Genomic DNA, 22,747 nt, shown 5'->3' with positions numbered 1-22,747 from the left:
CAGGAGAAAGCCTTTGACAGGATATCACATACATATATGGGAGATGTTCTCTCCAAAATGGGCTTTGGGGAGGGAATCTGCAATTGGATCCGACTGCTCTACACCAACATTGTCAGTGCAGTCTCAATCAACGGGTGGGAATCAGATAGCTTCCCAGTCAGATCTGGAGTCAGGCAGGGCTGCCCTCTCTCTCCTGCCTTGTTTGTGTGCTGCATAGAGCAGTTTGCCGAGTCCATCAGGAAGGATGCGAGCCTGAGAGGGGTGAGTATTCTTGGTAGCAGGGGCCTGCAGGTTAAGGCCTCCCTGTACATGGATGACGTTGCCATTTTCTGCTCGGATCTGTTGTCCGTGCACAGACTCATGTGCATATGTGACCAGTTCGAACGGGCCTTGGGGGCCAAGGTAAACCGAGGCAAGAACGAGGCCATGCTCTTTGGGAACTGGGCTGACCAATCCTCGATCCCCTTCACCATCAGGACCGACCACCTGAGGGTGCTGGGTTTTTGGTCCGGGGGGCTGGGGCGTGCGTCAAGTCTTGGGAGGACAGTGAGGCAGAAACTGGGCAGATGGAAGCTACGGTTGCTCTCCATCATGGGAAAAAACCTGGTCATCAGGTGTGAGGCACTGTCATTGCTGTTATACGTGGCACAGGTCTAGCCTATTCCCAGAACCTGCGCCATTACAGTCACCCGGGCCATCTTCCAGTTTATATGGAGATCAAAGATGGACCGGGTCCAAAGGGACTTGATGCATAAAGATCTGGGCAATGGGGGAAAAAATACACCCAATGCCACCCTCAGCCTGATATCCACCTTTGTGTGAGGCAACATCAAGCTGTGCGTGGATCCCAGGTACACAAACGCCAAGTGTCTCTACGTATTGAGGTTCTACCTGTCCCCAGTGTTGCGAAGGATGGGCCTGGCCTCGCTGCCGTGGAACGCTCCGAGTAGTTGGACCATTCTGTATCACCTGTCTCTCGTGGAGAAGTTTATGAAGAAAAACACCTTTGACCACAAGTCCATCAGGAAGTGGTCAGTACGTTGTGTGCTTAAGACCCTTTGGGAAAAGGAGATGGTGGATCCTATCGAGTGGTTCCCTGAGCAGACTGTCAAAGCCATTTGGCAGAATGCCTCATCACTAGAACTTTCCAACAAGCACCAAGACATGGCTTGGCTGGTGATGAGAAGGGCTCTGCCTGTGAGATCCTTTATGCACACCCGGACTCTCTGCCACACTGCACGCTGCCCTCGAAGCGGCTGTGGGGGGGACAAGACTGTCACACACCTCCTTCTGGAATGTGCCTATGCAGAAGAAGTCTGGAGAGGAATGCAGTGGTGTTTGTTGAGGTTTGTCCCTAGCAGTACCGTGATGCAGGACTCTGTGCTCTACGGTCTGTTCTCCGGGACGCACACCGAGACGAACATCAACTGTGCCTGGAGGATCATCAACTCAGTGACGGACGCTCTCTGGGGGGTCTGAAACCTGTTGATCTTCCAGCTGAAGGAGTTGACCCCGACTGAGTGTTGCAGACTGGCACATTCCAAGGTTCAGGACTACGTATTGAGGGACGCGCTGAAGCTTGGGGCAGCTGCCGCCAAGGCGTGGTGGGGAAAGACCACCATGTAACATCTGCCTGCCTAAGAAGAACAGGGGGCCCACGTAGTCATTTGGGCTCTGCTGATGCCTCAGCTGAATATACGGATAGATGATTGATAAATTTACAGACCTAAAAATTATTTTATGAATAAAGTATATTTTTGAAATAAAAAAACCAGATGCTGGCCACTTCCCACAAGAGAATAAAAAAATACATTTGCAATTTTTGGATTATCCTATTTAAGTGTTAATTTGAGTCCTTTGCAGCAGAACGATTATGCTCCTTCATCCTCCATCGGGCTGACACCTGAGCTCCCCTTGACCCCTGGCTGAAGGTTCCTCATGCCCGGTATCTCAGGGGAAGATTCCCCATCTAATCCATTCACCACATTATGGAGAAATCAGTATCTGATAATTGAGTGACAGTCCTATGTCTTGATCATCCTTCTCTTCCCAGTGTTCTTGCACCAACTGGCCAGTTTTATAGTTCTTGAGAATGTGCAGAGAAAATTGGAAGAGGGGAGGATTATGGTGAGGGGAGGTTGGGAGAAAGTAAGAATGATTACTCAATCGTCAGCACGTCAGAAGAGAGTGTGAGGTGAAGGGAAAGCGTTATATGAGAATAAGGTTAGGTATGAGGATTCTAAGACCACCAGAGTTTATAGCCCCATTTTTGGCCACAATGATCACTGGGTTCCGGTACTGTAAGCAGATTCATTTGACCCCTTCCAGTTATTTTGAGTCCTGACTGAGTGGCATGGTGGCTCAGTGGTTAGCACTGCTGCCTCACAGCACCAGGGACCCAAGCCCAATTCAAGCCTCGGGCGACCATCTGTGTGGAGTTTGCACATTCTCCCCATGTCTGCGCGGGTTTCCTCTGGTTTCCTCCTACAGTCCCAAGTTGTGCAGGTTAGGTGAATTGGCCATGCTAAATTGCCCATGGTGCAAGATGCATTAGTCAGAGGGGGGATGGGTTACTCTTCAGATGGTTGGTGTATACTGGTTGGGCCAAAGGTTCCACACTGTAGGGAGTCTAATCTTAAAATAAGTAAGTGAGTGATAAGAATGAGAATATGCTAATTTGAGTAGTATCTGAGGCTAGTTAGAACAATATGGCATTTGAAAATGTATTCACTGACTTTGACCACTTATGTCAGATCATTGAACTTCTAGTTATACTGCATCCACTGCTTACTCCTGACATTGATCTCAGGGCTATCTGCTCCCACCACCTTTTGAATTTGTGATCACACAGCCGGCAGTTTGGAGAACATCTCTCCTACTTTCCATTTCTTCCACCCAGAACTTAGTGCAGTTATTTTAAAAACCTTGGCTCCTGCTTTCTCTTGTCAGTGTTTCCCTGGCAGGGTTCTCTCAACCATTACTTCTAATACCTGCTCCAACAGCAATATACCTACTTAAAAAAAATTTAGATCTGTGTATTGCCAGTAAGTTATGAAATTGGATCCTGTGCTCTATTTCCTGCAGAAATCTTTTAATTGATCAAGCAGCAGTGTGTTAGTTTGATTCCCCATTACATTGCATACCTGCAGGTTAATTCCACATTGTGAACTCCACAGTTTCACCATTGGATCTATGAAAATAGGAACTTAGGTGCAGCAGATGGCAATCGTAAAATAAATGCAAGAATTCTAGACTGAGATGCCTGAGTGACATTGAGAATATTAATCTCTAATTAATGTGATAGATATAGGACAGATGTCAGAGGTAGTTTCTTTACTCAGAGAGTAGTAAGGGTATGGAATGCTTTGCCTGCAACGGTAGTAGATTCGCCAACTTTAAGTACATTTAAGTCGTCATCGGACAAGCCTATGAACGTGCATGGAATAGTGTAGGTTAGATGGATTTCAGATTGATGTGACAGGTTGGCGCAACATCGAGGGCCGAAGGGCCTGTACAGCACTGTAATGTTTTATGTTCTATGTTCTAATTATTTTGGGTTTTGATTTGTATTCCTTTCAGGCCTATCAGTGAGAAAGCTGATCAGCCAGAATATGAAGATTATGAAGGAACAAAGAGACAAGAAACAGTTGAAAGCAGGATGCAAGTTAGTGACAGTAAAACATCTTGCAAGCATGGCCTTCCTTTTGAACTTTACATCTCTGAGTCCCAGGATGAGGCTTACTATGGGGAGACTGAGAGTGATACAGATGTTACGGGCAAGAAAGAAGGAAACCAGAGACAGAATGTCTCTAGCTTGCTTTTGAAAGAATGTACCCCTTCTGGAGAATCCCGGCAGGACCCTAAATGGAAGGAGAAGAGAGGTGCCCAACATACGGCCATGGTGGAGCTCCAGTTGTCCCTGACTCAAGGAAAGCTTGGTGATCCAGAGACAACTGCTGTTACCGTCATTGGGGCCGAAAAAATCCCTTCTGCAGCCAGAGAGCCAACCACACTGTATGAGAGTATCCAGAAAACTGAATCAGCAGCATCAGAAACTAATGGAAATGTTACAACCCAGACTGCCTCGGCTACTATATCACACCAGAACAGGAGTGACAAAAAGGTCAAGCTGGTCGAAAGTGAGCTGCAAGGAACAGAAGCGGATTCATATCAGTCTCGGGTGGAGCTGTCTTTGGATTCCTCGGACAGAGAGCACAGTGGAAGGGAGGCCTCCACGTCTGAAGTAGGTAGTGCATGTGCTGACTCGTTGGCTGAAGACGGACAGTCAAAAACACGTAGCAACCCTCCTTTCTTGGTTGGGATTTCATCAGAGGGAACAGAGCCCGGATCAGAAGGGACACGCTCTGGGAAGGATTCTACAAGAACACACAAACACCGAGCTAGGCAAGCCAGTGAGTACAACTGTTCTTGTTAATTTACGCAAAAGGAAATGGTATGCTGTTAGTTTTATTTGTCGGTAAGGATATAACAGATCCAAGGAGACAGCGTACTAACGTGTTACTTGTAGCATTAAATAGCAACAGATTCGAGTTAAAAGGTTGCAGACTGATGATGCTTGCAGAACTGAGTTTGACGGACACAAGCAGTTGTAATTCTGAGAGCTATCTGATCCCCTGAAATGGCAAATCTTTGCTCCAGTAGAAAGTGAACTCAGAACCTTGCCTGTCTTGTATTCGGGTGGTCAACCTTTCATACTGTAAGCATATCAAGATTTTTTACCGTAATCAATTTGGATTGAATGCTGTTAACTGATTATTAAATTGTGTTTTCAGTGTTGCCTGCTGCAAGGGTACATAGATGATATAAGAATTAATTTACATTTGAACGATTAATTTACTTTTTATTGGCCATTCAGTAAAACATCCAAAACTCATTGGATAATAAGCACATGGGATAGGTAATCAAAGTATATTATGTGTTTGACATTGTTTTGAATCTGGTGATTAATTATTCCATTTTTCTTGTGAATGTTTGAGTTTAAGAATTTTGGAGACCTAGAAGTAATTCTGATTAAGACTTGGTAAATTATTCAGGCTTCTGTGCAATGGTTAAAGAGTTAAAGCTGATGACCAGGAATTATTTGCAACTTGACCTGGGGTTCCTCTTTAAAAATTCAAGGAATCTAAATATTACGTGGGTTACTGAAATAGCAGAATCATTTTAGAGATTTAATGCATTTTATTTGAATGCAAGCACAGCAAGTGAAAGCATAAGCCATCCAATTTCAATACTTGCTAAATATTATAATTTCCCTAGTGTACAATATCAGTTGAAAGTACTTTTAGAACTGAGTTATATCAAGTATGACTACTAAATGCTAAATTCAAATATTTTATTGTGGATAATTTTAAAAGCAAGTGCTTCCTATATAAGTGTTTCCTTTGAATACAAATGGAAAAAATTAATTATATGATTCTACTATATCATGGTAGCTTATACAATTTATAACTAATATCAATATGTTTGAATCAATTGTGGTTATTTATATAATTAACTCTGTAAAGTCACTCCTATATAAGTAGTTATCTATTGTTTGTGCTTTAAAAGTAAATACTTTTATGCAGGCCATAATGTTTAAATGAAGGTCCAGCGCTCCGAAAGCTAATGCTTCCAAATAAATCTGTTGGACTATAACCTGGTGTTGTATGATTTTTAAAGTTTAAAAATACAGATTTAAAAACATTTATATAAATTCATACAATTTAAATCTATTGACAGTTTTAAATGCTTATTCCTTTTCAAACATTATTACACCCACAATAGGAAAAAAGTTCAAATATGTATATGTGTATAAAGTACTTACATTTGTAAAAATTTATAGCTCATATTTTTATTGTATTTCTGTAAAATCTTTAAAAGTATGCGCATTTTTATAATGCTGTAGTATAATTTGAAAACACTAGTTTCAATTCAGGGGAAGAACTATTCATGTTGATGAGTTTACTCAAACATATTCTTATGAATTTATCTTAAGTAAGTAGATTATTATCTAGAAATTGTCTGTTTCACTTACAATTTTAAGTTTTCAGTAATGATATTGAATAAAAGATCTATTGACAGATTGTGTGCATTTTTTAAAATCTTGAGTTTGATGTGCTCCCTACAGAAATTCGACGGAGTGAAAGTCTGTCAGAAAAACAGGTTAAAGAAGCCAAGTCAAAGTGTAAAAGCATTGCCTTGCTCCTGACAGCAACTCCTACCCCCAGCTCCAAGGGGGCGTTAATGTTTAAGAAGCGTCGCCAGAGGGCAAAAAAGTATACTTTAGTCAGCTACGGCACTGGGGAGTTTGATCCTGACGACGATCAAGAAGACTCCATAGAATTCGCTCTGGTACCAACCAGCGACTCAGATCTTGACGAGGACTTTTGTGCTGATGTCAACTCAGCTCAGGTTGTGACGTTTGACTGGGACACAGGTTTAGTGGAAGTTGAAAAGAAAGAGAAGACAGAGGACGAAATGCAGAGATTACCAGAGAGCAAGGGCAAAGGTGCGTTGTTGTTTGCCAAGAGGAAGCAAAGGATTGATCAATTCACAGCTGAGCAAGAGGAAATGAGGAGAACAGGAGCGAATGAAGCTGCCTCCACTCACACTGTAGAGACTGAAAATCTTTACCAAACAACAAAAAGCAGTTTATATGATTCATCAAACACAATACAAAATCACGCCACTGAAAATTATATTGATGTAAGTAAGTTGCATGGAACTGAAAATGTACGAGGAGGGAAAGCGAGATCTGAAATGGTGATCCAGAACTCAAAGTCTGCTGAAACCAATAGAGCAGGTGCAATGAACAGAACAGCGATACCATTTCCTGGTGTGCAAAATCGAGCTGCAGCTCCCTTCTCTCCTACAAGAAATGTGGCGAATTCCTTGTCAAATGTGCCTCCCCCCCCACCCTATTCTTCCATTAGTCCACCACCTGACAATATCCATCGCATTGCATCTCCTCCTTTGGCATCCGTGGCTCAACCAGCCAAATGGTCACCTATGGGAATTGCAGGAGAGCAGATAGCCTCCAGAGATGAGAGAATCTGTGTACCAGCAATAAAAACTGGCATTTTACAAGATGCAAGAAAACGGAACACTACAAAACCCATGTTTACATTTGTTGACCGTCCTAAGGTAGCTCCAAATCCAGAACTCCTGTCAATGGTCAAAGGTAAGACAGACCGACGTAGAGGAGTAGATCAGCCTGGTGGAGGTTTTGAGTCAGGACCTGAAGAAGATTATCTTAGTTTAGGTGCAGAAGCATCAAATTTTTTACAGACACCAGCAGTAAAGCAGAAGAAACCACCTCCAGTTGCACCAAAGCCATTTGTTAAGAGCCCTCCTACTGGGCCAAACCCAACATTACCTCCGTTATCACCTCCAGGAGTCACAAGTGCTCAAGCTCCAGTCCATTCTTCTAAGAGCGCTAAGCAGATGTCTGTAAAATTGCATTCAGTTCAACCTGTTAATACATGGTACCAGTCCCAAGGTTCTGCCAACCAGTTTGTATCTTCAACTGGACCCCAATCAGTAACATCAACACATTCATATCCTTCAAAAATGCCACCCACAACTCCCATAGCAAATTCTGCACCTGCTGGAGGTATGGGTCCAGCCTATGAGATGCCAGCTTTGAAAGGTAAAGGAGCACAGTTATTTGCAAGGAGACAATCTCGCATGGAGAAATACGTAGTAGATTCATCAACAGTCAAAGCCAGACAAGCACGGTCATCATCCCCCACCCCTTCCATGCCAGCATCTTGGAAGTATTCATCTAATATAAGAGCACCTCCCCCTTTGGCTTACAATCCTATTCATTCTCCATCTTATCCTCCTGGCATTTTGAAAGCACACGCACAATCTGCATCTTCATCTAAGCCAAATAAAGGTGCCAAAGTTAAAGGCACTAAAAAACCTCTCAATGCTTTGGATGTCATGAAGCATCAACCATATCAGCTTAATTCATCTTTGTTCACTTTTTCATCCACTCCTGATGCTAAGACACCTCTGTCCACAAGCTCATCACTTTCTAAGCAGTCTATAAAGTCTGATCCTGTCCCACTTCAACCAGTTAATGCTACATATCCTATTTCTAAGAGTGTCTCATCTGTGTCAACAGGACCATCTTTCAATCAAGCTAATACAGCTTCTGCTGATGAGGAGCATATCTATTCTTCTGGAAAGAATGTCTTTGTACCCCCAAGTTATGCATCATATCCAAAGCAAGAATCAAGTGCTTTGTCGGTTGCCATGGCACCAAGACCAAAGTTTTCAGCAAAGAAAGTGGGCGTTACAGCACAGGTGTGGAAACCCTCTACCATTGTGGAATAATGTAATTAATGAAAGACAGCAATATTTTTTGCTTGTGCTCTTTATATTTAATTTTGCTATGATGTAGAACTGGAATTATTAGCAGTTTAAAAGTACACTATTTTCTACACCTCTCTCCAGTAGATCTTTATTGAAATTCCTACTGTCTTGGGAGTCTGAACCATCAACCATTTAAACATACTTCCTCTCTTTTAAATAGAGCATAAGTCAACTCTACTCACCTCTTTTTATATAAAAAGTTACTTAGAAGAGAGAAGGTGGGCAGAAAAATACTAATAATTCCAGAAGTATATTGCCTCGAAAAATATGACATAAGAGATTGATGACTGTATTAAGTTTCCTCACAATAGGTCTTGGGTAAATCTGTGCTAACACAATGAAAATATTCAGGTCCTCACCAACTCAAGCTAAAGGATAACTAGAGAAGATTGTATAGGAGTTAAAGTAGTTTTACTACAATCCAATGGAAAATGTGAATCAATTCTGATGCAGGAACGTTTTACTTTCGATATGTTGTCGAACGTACAAGTCATGTTTCCCTTGTTCATTAGGGAAAAAAGGAATCTGGCAAAGAAGGCATTGTTTGATGATGAGATATAAATACAAGGCTTCTGTCTTCTGTCTCTTCAAACGTTGGGGCTCCCACTGCATCAGCAGGAACCTGCTAGACAAATACCAAAATGGATATAAATCAGAGCCAGAAAACCAATTTCAGATGCAATTATTGTCAAGTAAATGCACAGTGTGTAAGGGTTCAACGTGTTCTGCCTAATATAAATCTGAAGATTAGGATAACATATAAAGTATGTCTTACCACTGTCAACAGTGCTTTCACACATCAGTTGTGGTTAGGTGGTTAATACTGTTACCTCACAGTCAGAAAATTGTGGATTTAAATCCCTCAAAAGCCACAAAAACCTACACTGATGATGTAAGGCAAGAGCAGTAATAAGACAGTGCTGCATAGTGGGAGGTGTCCTTTTTGAATGAAGTACCAAACTAAGGCCTCATCTGCCACCTGAAGTCAATTTCAGATATCACTTGATACCATTTCGTAGAAGAGCAGGGGAATTATACAGATGTCCTGGCTAATATTTATCCATCAATACCCATCACTAAAATAGATTACTTATTCGTTACCACTGCTGCTGGTGGGAACTTCCTGTGTGCATTATGGCTGTTGTGCTTTCTAGATTACAACAGTGACTGCAATTCAGAAGTTCTTCGTTGGCTGTAAAGTGTTTTGCGATGCCCTGAGATTATGAAAGACACTACATAAATGCAAGTCTTTACTAGTTTAAGTAATTCACTTCGCTTTTTCTGTTCTAAGACATTTTTGTGGTTTTAATATGTTTTTACTATCGTATTTGTTGTATTTTAGCTGTTTCACCTCTGCTGCCTATTGCAACTTTTGAACAAAAGGTTACAGCATCATTCAACTAAAAAGTAACCCAAATTTTGTTCTATCCTTCCTTCTGCCAAGGAAAGGTATTACACATTTTGGCTTTGATTCCATAAAAAATGTACAAATTTATTAGTTACACAAACTTTTCTTGACGTTGGATGTTACTGATAGCCTCTGCAACTTCTGGCTGTCTTTATTTTCGCATTGTAATTTCTTCCTGTCATGTACTTGCTGTATTCTTCTTCACTGTACTATTAAAGTCCCTGCTTTGAGTTTACAAACTTATTTACTTTCAATTCTATTCTTTCCCCATGTGAAATATGCTTTGGTTTTATGCAGGAACAGAGTGTTACAGGAAGCAAATATGCAATAGCAGCAAGTGCCAGGTCAACATTATGATCTCTAAACAGAATTTTATAAATAAACCCAAGGCTGATGTAGAAGCTGCAGTAGGAATTGTAAACCGGTAGAGCCTTTGCCTGCTGCAGCACATCCTATCAGTCTGACAACATGCTCCCCTAATAGTGAATTGGCAGCAGAGCTAGATAATGATAGTAGGTGACAGCTGGGTCCTGTCAAAGTCAGTCAAAAAATTGTGTTGAGTGACTTTTAACAACAGATAACTGTGTGTAGAGAAATAAAAAAAAGGAACCATTTTAAAATGACTAAAACAAATCCCAAAAAGAAGAGTAATTAACCACATCTCATCTTAACATTTTCCAACAAAATAGATCATTATATACTTGTATTATTTGAAAAGATTTTAGATCAACTATTTAACAGCTACTTATTAAGTATTCAGGAGAGTCTTTCACAGCAGTTACATTCACTGTGATTTCCTGGTATGAAATATATCAGACAGAATGAAAGAAAAATCTGCATGATTTTCTCATGTAAACTTTTCAAGAATAATTTTCCTTTTGGCTTTTGAAAATAATGCATTGAATGCTTTATTTTAATTATTTTTCTAAGTGAATTAAGCAGTATGATCGATATGACATTAGAACACAGTACGGCAACAGTTATTTGCCTTTATCCTGTTGTTGAGTACCAACCTGGTTTTGTCTGCTAAGAACAGTATGAAGTATATTTTATTGAGGCTGAAAGGCTGATTTACTAAGCATCAAGGCAAAAGACACTCATCCATACATCTGGGTTGATTAATATGATATCAGTGAAGCACAACCTTTATTTTTGTTTGTCCTATCCTGAAATCCGGGGCTAATAAGATTAAATATCAATTTAAAGTGTACATGTTAAAGTGTACAAATTGAAGTATATCCCTCACTTTTTTCTAAAATGGTACATTTTATAAAAGGAGAATAGCTGAGCTCATTTGTCTTCCAGCATCTTCTTACCTATCCCAGCTCTTCAGACAGAATAAGGGCCAGAAAAGCTGCATGTTTGGTCCTTGGCCTTTACTGAGTTAGAAAGCACTGTCAGCTGCAGTTAAAGCAGAACACACCAAAATAGCATGTGCTGACAGAACCTGATGGCTTTGCTTTCAATGGGATCATAAATCTCTTTCCCAAGCCCATATACCTTTGTGAAGTAATATAATTGACAAGAAATCGGGCAGGAAAGGAATTACTACATTAATGACAGAGATCTGAAAAGGAATTTTCATTCTAAGTAGTTACTAATCTTCACATCTACATTTGTGCAGCTGCCTTTTGTATATTTTGTTGTATGGTTTATTATCAGAATTTCCAGGCCTTGTTAAAAAAAACACATAGAACATGATAAATTGTGAAGTGATTTATCAGGATAGTGCTTTCAGATAAATTGTCCTGTAACAATTTGTTCAGTTTACTCAGTACAGCTTTATGGACTATTTTCTATCTCTTGTGATTCTACTTCATTTTCTTATTTCATTTCCCTCATATTTTACTTTTTGCTTTCAATTCTGCATCTTGGAGTCTAGTTTTGAGTTATATTCTAAACCATCTGATGTCTGGAGTGTGGTGCTGGAAAAGCACAGCAGGTCAGGCAGCATCCGAGGAGCAGGAGAATCAAGGTTTCGAGCTTGTGCCCAAAACACGATTCTCCTATTTCTTGGATACTGCCTGACCTGCTGTGCTTTTCCAGCATCATATTCAACTCTGATCTACAGCATCTTGCTCCTTCGGAACCATCTGATGTCTGTTTCCTTCCACTGAATAGCCCTGTGCCTATTCATGTTAAATAAGACAGAATATTGTGATACTTAAACAGATCTGAAGCATCTATTCAGTCTTGATGTGTTGCATGCTGCTGTGACATTCATCCAATGAGTAACATGAACTCTATAATACCAGGATTATTCTGAAACTAGAGGCACTCTCGGGACACATTATATTGAATATCTCAATATTTCAAAGGTTATCATGTTACATTTACTTACGTTTCATGTGTTTACCAATGGGGAAACACTTCATGGATTTTCATTTTAAATGTAAACTGTGACTTGCAATGTAACTTACAATGTGAGCCTATGCACTGGAATACGATGGCCTTGTTTCCACAAAATTCAATTAAAAACGATTAATCACTCGGGGTAATTTGGACTGTATGTGATTGTATAAAATTGGGGTCGGAAGATTGGCAGTCCCTTTTGTAGCCCTTTTGATTAATTCCTTTTAAATTAATGAAAACCAGAAGCTATGTAAGACTGTTTGCTGACTCACTATCACCAATTTTACACTATTTGTCAATTGAGTATTTCTAATCATTAATCATTAAGTAATATTTTGAAGAGTATTCCCAGTGATACTCCAGGACATAAACTTAAAGCAGGGAGGAAAAGTAGAAGATTTGTCCCAGTTGTATCCTTGTTTTTCTCCAATGAACTTTAACCCCTCAGTTTTCTTCAATAGTATTCAACTCATATGATATGCAGTTATTACTAAAACTTAAAACATCAAAAAATTGGAATTACCACAATTTACCAAAATAGCCTGTGCAGACAGTACCTGACAGCTTTTGCTTTCAATAGGAACATAAATCTCCTCCCTATGCCCATATAACTTTGTGAAGGAATATAATTGATGAGAAATTGAGCAGGGGAAAAAAACACGACATTAATGATAGAGATCTGACAAGGAAATTTCACGTTAAGTAGTTACCAGTCTTCACATTGACATTTGTTCAAAGCCATTTGTATATTTTGCTTGATGGTTTAATTGCCATTTCTGAAGGTCTTTCCTCTCATAACACTCGTAAACTGACCCTTGGCATTTCCCACAATCAATTGATGAACTAAATATTTTTAGATACAAAATGATTATAACGTGTGTTTCGCTAACACGAATTCACTGTAACGCAATTGACGCTGTTTCTAAAGCACAAACGTTTAAAACGTATGTTGGCTGAAATGCGATTACATTACCAACATTTTATGCACTGTTTCTAAAGCATGATTTTTCTATAATGTAGAGTTGCACAAGAATGCAACCCTCGTGTTATAGAAGAACCACCTGTAGATGGAATAGTCCTCTCAAGGGGAAACTTAGTCTTAGCAAACACCTACCAAGTCTCCTCCGGATTTTACGTGTTTTAATAAAAAAATCTCATATTCTTCTCAATATGGTATGGGCTGAACCAGCTTAACTTTCCTCATAAAATAATCCTTTCATTCAAGGAATCAGTCAGTTGAACCAACTCTGAACAGATTTTAATGCAACTATATTTATTCTTAACTAAGGAGACTTAAACCATAAACAGGTCTCCAGATGTGGTCTCACTCAGGCCACATACAATTATAGCAACACTCTCTGACTTCTAAACTCCATTTCCTTGCAATAAACATCAATATTCCACTTATCCTCCCAATCAGTTACTTAAACTGCATGCAAATCCAATGTGACTCATATGCAAGGACACCCAGATCTCTCTGTAGTTCCAGATTCTGGAGTCTGTCACCAATTATAATAACATACTGCTTTCTTATTTTTCTTACCAAAGTGGACATGTTCACAAGTTCCCACATTATACACCATCTGGCAAACATTTAACCTACCTAAATCCATTTATAGGTTCTTTATGTCCTCTTGACAAGTTAGTTTTCCATTTCTCTTGTGTCATCAGTAAATTTAGCTTACATACATTTAGACCCTTCCTCTAAATTATTAATACAGATCATAAATAGTTGAGGCTTTCGCACTGATCTACGTGGCACTGCATTGCTTATACTTTGCTAACTTTAAAATAACCCATTTGTCTCTACTCTGTTTCCTGTTAGTCAACCAGTCATCGGCCTGTGGCCAGTGGAGTGACACAAGGATCGTGCTGGGTCCTCTACTTTTTGTCATTCACATAAATGATTTGGATGCGAGCATAAGAGGTAAAGTTAGTAAGTTTGCAGATGACACCAAAATTGGAGGTGTAATGAACAGCAAAGAGGGTTACCTCAGATTACAACAGGATCTTGACCAGATGGGCCAGTGGGCTGAGAAGTGGCAGATGGAGTTTAATCCAGATAAATGCGAGGTGCTGCATTTTGGGAAAGCAAATCTTAGCAGGACTTATACACTTAATGGTAAGGTTGTAGTGAGTGTTGCTGAACAAAGAGACCTTGGAGTGCATGTTCATAGCTCCTTGAAAGTGGAGTCACAGGTAGATAGGATAGTGAAGAAGGCATTTGGTATGCTTTCTTTTATTGGTCAGAGTTGGGAGGTCATGTTGTAGCTGTACAGGACTTTGGTTAGGCCACTGTTGGAATATTGCATTCAATTCTGGTTTCCTTCTTATCAGAAAGATGTGAAACTTGAAAGGGTTCAGAAAAGATTTACAAGGATGTTGCCAGGGTTGGAGGATTTGAGCTAGAGGAAGACGCTTAAGAGGCTGGGGCTGTTTTCCCTGGAGTGTCGGAAGCTGAGAGGTGGCCTTATAGAGGTTTATAAAATTATGTGGGGCATGGATAGGGTAAATAGACAGAGTCTTTTCCCTGGGGTGGGGGAGTCCACAACTAAAGGGCATAGATTTAGGGTGAGAGGGGAAAGATATATAAGAGATCTAAGGGTGGTACGTGTATGGAATGAGCTGCTAGAGGAAGTGGTGGAGGCTGTACAATTGCACCTTATAAGAGGTGTTTGGATGGGCACAAGAATAGGAAGGGTTTGGAGGGATATGGGCCGGGTGCTGGCAGGTGGGACTAGATTGGGTTGGTATATCTGGTCTGCATGGACGGGTTGGACCGAAGGGTCTGCTTCCATGCTGTACATCTCTATGACTCTAATGATGCTAATATGTTTCCACCTACATCATGAAATGTTGTAAAATAGTGGCAGACCTGTATGGAGATATTCAATTCCAACTATCTAAAATATATTCAAGAGATGAAGAAATATTGGAAGGGGGCAAAAATCATCAATTGCTAAGCAAGAAAGTAAAAGATAACAAAGGCAAAAACTAAAGCATACCATATTGTGAAGGTCAGTGGCAGCCTGGAAGATTGAGAAACTTCTAAAAGACCATCAAAATTTATTAAAAGAGTAATGAAAAGGGCAATAGTAAATCGTGAAAGAAAACGTTTGCAAAATATGAAAATGAATAGCAAAACTTCTATATAAAAAAGAAAGTGAATGTGGTTCCCTTAGAGAACGTGAATGGGGAGTTAATAATGAGAAACACAGAAATGACAGAGACACTATTTTCCTTAAGTTTTCCTGGTGGAGTACACTGAAACCATCCCAGTAGAATCACTTAATGCAGAGGTTACAGAAAACGTAACAATCACTATGACTTGGGAAAAAAGTACTGAGCAAAATATTGGGATTAAAGGTGGACACATTGCCAGGGCCTGGTGGTCTGCATCCTAAGGTAGCAACATAAATAGTAGTTGCATTAATTATAATATTCCAAAATTCTCCAAATCATAGAAATGTTCCAGTGGTATGGTAAAATGCTGATACAGCATCCATATCCAAAAACAAACAGGGTAATAGGAAGTAGGAAACTATTGACCAGTCAGTTTAATGTCTGTCAATAGCAACTGTTGCAATACATTATTAAGGGAATAGTAACACAACATTTGAAAAGGCAAAACACAATCCATCAGAGTCAGTATGGTTTTATGAAGAGAAAACTGTGTTTGACTACTTTGCTAGAGTGGTTCAAAGATATGTCAACCAAAGTGAATAATAGTGCTACTGTAAATGCAGAATATCTGGACTTTCAGAGGCATTCGATCAGGTGCAATGCAAAAGGTTAGCGTATAATGTTATGTTTAACTTATTCGCTTGGATAGAGGATTGGTTAACTAACAGTATGCAGAGTCACAATAAATTCATCTTTTTCTGATTGACAATTAGTAGGGTCTTTAGGCCCCAAATATTTACAATCTATATTGATGATTTGGATGCAGGGGTAGAATATTTGATAGCCAAATGTTCAGGTGATACTAAAAAATAGGTAGAAGCGAAACAAACAATGAATAAGTAAGAAATTTATAAATAAATATGAATAGATTAGGTGAATTGGCCAAGATTTGTCAGATGTAATTAAATATGGATAGAAGGTTATCGATTCTGATTGGAAAAATGAAAAGGAAACTTATTGCCTAAATGAAGACAAACATGAATGTTTTAGTGAGAAATTATCTGGTCTCCTTGTGCATGAATCACAGCAAGACAGCATGCAGGTACAACTGGTGATAAACTGGGCAAATAGAATTTTGACATTTATTGCTGCATGTAAAAATAGAGAAATGATGTTGCAAATGTGCAAGGCAGTGATGAGACAGCATCTGGTCTCATTACTTGATGAATGATATTGTTACATTGGAGCCATTTCAGAGAAGGTTCACTAGATTAGTTCCAGAGATGAAACATTTATGTTATGAGGAGAGGCTGAGCAGTTCAGGCCAACACTTGCTAGTGTTTAGAAGACGGAGGTATGTAAGTTGCTAAAGGGGATTGACAGAGTAGATATAGATTGGATGTTTGCTCCTTTGCAGTAATCTGGAATGAGAGGTCATAGTCTTCGAATAAGAAGTGGCAAATTTAAAACAGAGATGAGGAAGTTTTTTTTCAAAGGTCATGAATCTGTGCATTCATTGCCCCAGAATGTAGCAGATAGTGGAACGTTGAGTAAGTATAAGGAGGGGATAGACAGATTGTTAATTAATAATGGGTTGAAGAGTTACGAGAAGTGGAGTTGAGGTGGAAATGACTTCTGCCATGATTGTACTGAATGGTGGAGCGGGCTCAAGGAGCTGAATTGACTACACCTGCTCCTAGTTCTTATTTAACATTTCATGGATCATATTGAGTGACTTTTCCATGCACATCACATTTACAGGTTTCCCTTTATCCATCTTGCTTGTTGCTTCCTCAAACAATTAAAACAAATTAGACACATATGATTTTTATTTCCACAAAACTATGTTAACTCTGCCAGCTTGTATTATGATTTTCTAAGTGACTTGCTGTTCTTTCCTTAGTAACAGTTCATAGCACTTTCTTTATGCCAAATTTTAGATTAACAGTCTTTAGATTTTTGCTGTCTGTTTCCTTTTTTTGAACTGAGAGTTTGCATTGGTGACACGTAAATCAAGTGGGACCTTTCCGGCATCTAGGGAATTGTAGAAATTCATAATGAAGGCATCCCCTTTCAGCAGCCATTTTATTTTTTAAGAACCTGGGATGGACACCATGCCTGAGGTGTTTAAGTTCTAACAGTTTTGCAATACCTTTTCCGTAGTGCCAATCATTATTTTAAGTTCCTCTCTCCCTTTTACTTCATGATTTTCAAATATTGTTGGGATCTGTTTTGTGTTTTCTCCAGTAAAGACCGACACAATATAGCTTTTCAACATTTCCTTGCTTGCCATCATCAATTCTGAAGTTTCACCATCGAAGTAATTGATGTTCGCTTTAGTCACTGTTTTCCTGTATAATAACTTGTAGAAACCTCTCACTATTTGCTTTTGTATTTCTAGCTTTCTCTCTATCACACTCTAACTTCTCCCTCCTTATTTATTTTTGGCTATTCTTTCTTGGTTTCTAGCTTCTGGCTTATCATTAATATTTTCAGTATTGGAATATGGTTGAATATATCTTTGTGCAAGAGTAATAAAATATCTCCTTAAATGTATTTCACTATTTCCTAATATCCTACCTTTTAACCTATATACCCAGTTCACTTTAGCCAACTCAGTTTTCAGATACTCAAAGTTGCTTTTATTTGAACTTAAGGCATCAAGCTTGGATCCACACTTCCCCTTTAAATCCTGTAATGTTACCAACATTGTTGTCTTAATGCTCCCTTACTTTAATTTAATTAATCCTGTTTCATTGCACATTTTCAGGTCTAAAATAGCTTGCAATAGAAAAACATCTGACATTATATTTTTTTAAAAATCCTTTTTTTATAAAAATGTATAATGACATTTCTTCATCATTCCTAGCCCAGAATCTTGGCTCGAAATCATCCTTGAGTCTGGAATTGATTCCAGTTTTGAATATTATGAATTCAAGTTTGGATATCAAGGAGAGTACTTTCCAATAGCATAACATTTACTTTCAAAGTAAAGCAAGAACCAGCATTAACCCCATTGTAAATACAACCTCTTTAATACTGGCCCATAGTCCAACAGAATTCGAGAAATTTTATTGATGAACCTGATCCATTGAAACTACATGGGAAGGACAAAGGGCAGATGGGAAATATCAACATATGTAAGAATCTTTATATAAAATGTCAGAAATCTTTCTTTGACTAAACTAGATAATCAACCGAATTTAGTAATCTGCAGTGGCACTCTACACCCTCATGGTTAGTACACATGCACTACCAATTGGTGGCAGCAAATCCTTAATTCAACTATTGAGTATGAACTTATCTCAAGAGCAGAATTGAACAAACATGGCGACCTGCCTTCTGAAGCTGGCTCTAGCCAATTCAGGAAACCATGCAGATTTAAGAATGAGTAAAAAATGATTTTATGTATAAAAAATAAATGTGACAGAAAATAATTTTCACTTGTAACAAATCCAGTTTCACTTTTCTATTATGTAAATGTTTTAAACTTTGAGAGGAAAGGTTTAAATTATTAGAGTCTACTTGCAGCTTGCAATGGCAATCATAGCTTGTCTTCTTCTAATTTTCATACCTTCACAATGTGTAAAAGGTTCAAGGAAACATTTTCCTCTCTCAGAATATTTTGAGTATGATCAGGCTTGGGAAGTATTTCATATCCATTTTCTAAATCAGGTAAAGCAATCTGCTTGAGGCTGTATTAGACTGTAAATTTTGTTAAGGTTTGTCTAATTTCCATCATGTCTTCTTGGCATTGGTACATTATCTTAAGAATTTGTCAATTTGTGATTTTTTAAAAAAAAATCCATTCATAAGTTCTGGGTGTTGCTGGCTATATCTCCAATTATTGCCTGTTCCAAATTGTCCTTGGGAAGGTGATGATAAACCAAAGCAGTCCTTGAGGTATCAGTACATTCACAGTGTTGTCAGAAAGAGATGCTGGGAGTTTTGCCCCGCAAAAGGAAAGAACAGCAGTATATTCCAAGTCTGGCTGATGTGTACTTTGGAAGGGAATTTGTAGATGGTGTATTCTGATGTATCTGTTGGCCTTGTCCTTCTTAATAGTAAGGATTCCATATATATAAAGTACTGCTTGATCAGTCTTGTTGAGTTGCTGCAATACATCTTGGTCCAAACTGTTTTCGCTGTGTGTAAGTGTGAGGAGAGTGAATGTTCATGGTAGTGGATCATGCGGGCTGTTTTGTCTTTCATGGTGTCCAGTTTGAGTGTTGTCAGAACTGCACTTATCCAGGCAAATGTGGAGTATTCTATCACACTATTGACTTACGCCTTGTAGATGGGGAGACAGAAGATGAGGGCCACAAAATTCCTAGACTGTGGCATGCTCTTGTAGCTGTCTAGGATATTGATAGTGGAGGATTCAGGGTTTCTAAAGGAGAAATTGTGTTTAAATTACTTGAGTTTTTTTTAAAGGTGTAACTGAAAGGCCTTGTGAAGATTACATTGATGTGTATATGGTCTTTCAGAAGGCATTTGATACAGTTATAGGTCATGGAATAAAAGGATCAATAGCCACATGGATACAAAATTGGCTGATTGATAGAAAATAGAGTATTTTGGTCAATGGATATTTATCTGGCTGGAAAAAGTTTGTAGTAAAGATGCCAGAGTTTAGTAGAGGGACCTTTATCTGTTACATATTAATGACTGAGGTCTGGGTGTGAAGCAGACATTTTCAAAGTTTGCAGATGACACAATGTTATTTTATTCCCTCACTGGCTGGCCAGCATTTATTGACCATGCCTACTTACTCTTCAGAAGGTGGTTATGAGCTGCCTTCCTAAACTACTGCAGTCCGTGTACTGTGGGTAAACCCACAATGTGCTTAGGAAGGTAATTCCAGGATTTGTGACCCAGCAACAGTGAAGGCAATATATTTGCAAGTCAGGATGGTGAGTGGCTTGGAGGAGAACTTACAGATGATGTTTTTCCCATGTATCTGCTGCCTTTGCCCTTCTAGATAGAATTGGTGGGAAGGTTCTGTCCAAGGATTTTTGGTGAATTTCCAAACTACATCTTCAAGACAGTGCACACTGCTGCTGTGTCAGTTTTGGAGGGTGCGGATGCTTGTGGACGTGATGCCAATCAAATGGAGTGTTTTGCCCTGAATATTATCAAGCTTCTTGAGTGTTGTTGGAGCTGCACTCATCCAGGCAAATGGGGAGTATTCCATCACACTCCTAACTTGAGCCTTGTAGATGGTGGACAAGCTTTGAGGAGTTAGGAAGTGAGTTACTCGCCACAGTATTCCTAGCCTCTGACCTGCTGTTGGGGCCACGATATTTATATGGCATGTCCAGTTGGTTTTCTTGTCCCAAGAATATTGATAGCACTTTGTGTGCTGGACATACCTGGGCATATTCCATATTTTTGGCTAGATGCCAGTATTGTAACTGTACCTGAACAGCTTGTCTAGGGAAGTTCTGGAGTACAAGCCTTAAGTACTATTTTCGGAAAGTTGTCAGGACCTATAGAATTTGCAGTATCCAGAGATTCCAACTGCTTCTTGATTTCATGTGGAGTATATCAAATTTGCTGAACACTGCCATCTGTGATGCTGGGGACCACTGGAGGAGGCTGAGGTGGATCATCTGTTGGCACTACTGGCTGAAGATTGCTGCGAGTGGTTAAGCCTGATCTTTCCCACTGGGCTGGCTCCTTCTGTCATTGAGGATGGGGATATTTACAAGCCTCCTTCTCCAGTGAGATGTTTAATTTTCCACCACTATTCACAACTGGATGTGGCAGCTCTGCAGAGCTTTGATTTGATCTGTTGGTTGTGGGATCACTTGGCTTTGTCTGTCATTTGCTGCTCAGGCTGTTCAGCATGCAAGTAGCCCTGTTTGGTGGCTTCACCAGGTTGACACTTCATTTTTTGCTATGCCCAGTGCTGCTCCTGGCATGCCCTCCTGCATTTTCTATTGAGCCAGTGTTGATCCCCTCGCTTGATGGTATTGGTTGAGTGAGGGATATACTGGGCCATGAGGTTTCAAATTGTGCTGCTGTTAATGGCCCATTAGTGCCTCATGGATGTCCAGTCTTAAGCTGTTAGATCTATTCGAAGTCTGTCCAGTGTAGCACAGTGATAGTGCCATACAACATGACGGAGGTTATTCTCAATGTGAAGGCGACTTCATCTCCTCAAGGACTGTGTAGTGGTCTTACTAATACTGTCCTGGATAGATGCATCTGTATTCAACAGATTGGTAAGGATGAGGTCAAGTATGTATTTCCCTCATGTTGGTTCCCTCACCACCTGCTGCAGACCCAGTGTAGTAGATATGTCCATTAAGGACCTGTCCAGCTTGATCAGTAATACTGCTGCCGAGCCACTCTTGGTGGTGGACTTTGAAAATCCCTACCCAGAGTGCATTCTGTGTCCTTGCTACCCTTAGTGTTTCATGAGCTGAGTGAGGACGGTACGTGGTAGTCAACTGGAGGTTTCCTTGCCCATGATTAATCGGAACCAGGAGATTTCATAGTGTCCAGAGTCAATGATGTGAACTCACAGGCTAACTCCCTCCCAATCCTATACTACTGTGCCATCTCCGCTGGGTCTGTCCTGCCGGTGAGACAGGACACATACAGGGATGGTGATGGTGGGGTCTGGGTCATTGTCTGTATGATATGATTCTGTAAGTACGACTATGTCAGACTGTTGCTTGACGAGTCTGTGTGACAGCTCTTCTAATTTTGGCACTAGCCCTCAGATGTTAGTAAGGAGGAGATTGCAGGGAGGACATGGCTGTTTTTGCAATGTCATTTCTGGTGCCGAGGTCAATATCAGGTGATCCGTCCTGTTTCATTTCCTTGTTAAGACTTTGTAGCAATTGGTAAAACTGAATAGCTTGTGAGGCTATTTTAGAAGCTGTTAAGAATCAATCACTGCTGTGGTTTGGAGTCACATGTAGGCCAGACCAGATGAAGATGGCAGATTGCCTTCCCTGAAGGATGCTGGTGATTCGGATGAACTTTTCCTCATAAATTGGCAATGGCTTCATGGTCAACATAAGATCCTTAATTCCAGTTTTTAAAAAAATTGAATTCAAATTCCACCAAATGCCCTGGCAAGATTTGAACTCAGGTTCCCATAACATTAGCTGGGTTTATGGATTCATTGTCTAGTGATAATACCATTTGGCCATCACCGCCCCCACAAAACTCAAAAGAATTGTAAACTGTGAAGAGGACAATGTAGCACTCAGAAGGAACATAGCTGAAAAATGTGTTGCTGGAAAAGCGCAGCAGGTCAGGCAGCATCCAAGAAGCAGGAGAATCGATGTTTCGGTCATAAGCCCTTCTTCAGGAATGAGGAGGGTGTGCCAAGCAGGCTAAGTTAAAAGGTAGGGAGGAGGGACTTAGGGGAGGGGCGTTGGGAATGCAATAGGTGGAAGGAGGTTAAGGTGAGGGTGATAGGCCGGAGAGAGGGTGTGGGCGGGGAGAGGTCGGGAAGAAGTTTGCAGG

General features: G+C 40.0%; 1 protein-coding gene, 1 long non-coding RNA gene and 1 other non-coding gene across 6 annotated transcripts in view; 1 reads left to right on the top strand and 2 right to left on the bottom strand.

Annotated features, from left to right (window-relative positions):
• Positions 1-22,747, bottom strand: part of LOC132816614 (uncharacterized) — an 87,005-nt gene that overhangs the window by 16,070 nt on the left and 48,188 nt on the right. The gene's annotated exons all lie outside the window — the stretch shown is intronic.
• Positions 1-22,747, top strand: part of LOC132816591 (synaptopodin-2-like) — a 144,802-nt gene that overhangs the window by 97,034 nt on the left and 25,021 nt on the right. Inside the window, exons 3-5 of one of the 3 annotated variants that reach the window (XM_060826413.1) lie at positions 3,580-4,412; positions 6,128-7,180; positions 8,129-8,310. In XM_060826413.1, the coding sequence (XP_060682396.1) occupies positions 3,580-4,412; positions 6,128-7,180; positions 8,129-8,310 (2,068 nt within the window). Of the gene's footprint in view, positions 1-3,579; positions 4,413-6,127; positions 8,311-22,747 lie in introns of all 3 variants that reach the window. The other 2 variants (XM_060826403.1, XM_060826394.1) reach the window with 2 other exon arrangements.
• Positions 8,975-9,035, bottom strand: LOC132821087 (U7 small nuclear RNA). The gene has a single exon (XR_009645290.1). It is a non-coding gene; the product is annotated as a U7 small nuclear RNA (small nuclear RNA).

This window comes from Hemiscyllium ocellatum, chromosome 1, assembly GCF_020745735.1.
Source record: "Hemiscyllium ocellatum isolate sHemOce1 chromosome 1, sHemOce1.pat.X.cur, whole genome shotgun sequence".
Classification (NCBI taxonomy): Eukaryota; Metazoa; Chordata; class Chondrichthyes; order Orectolobiformes; family Hemiscylliidae; genus Hemiscyllium; species Hemiscyllium ocellatum.
This window is presented reverse-complemented; position numbering and strand designations above follow the sequence as displayed.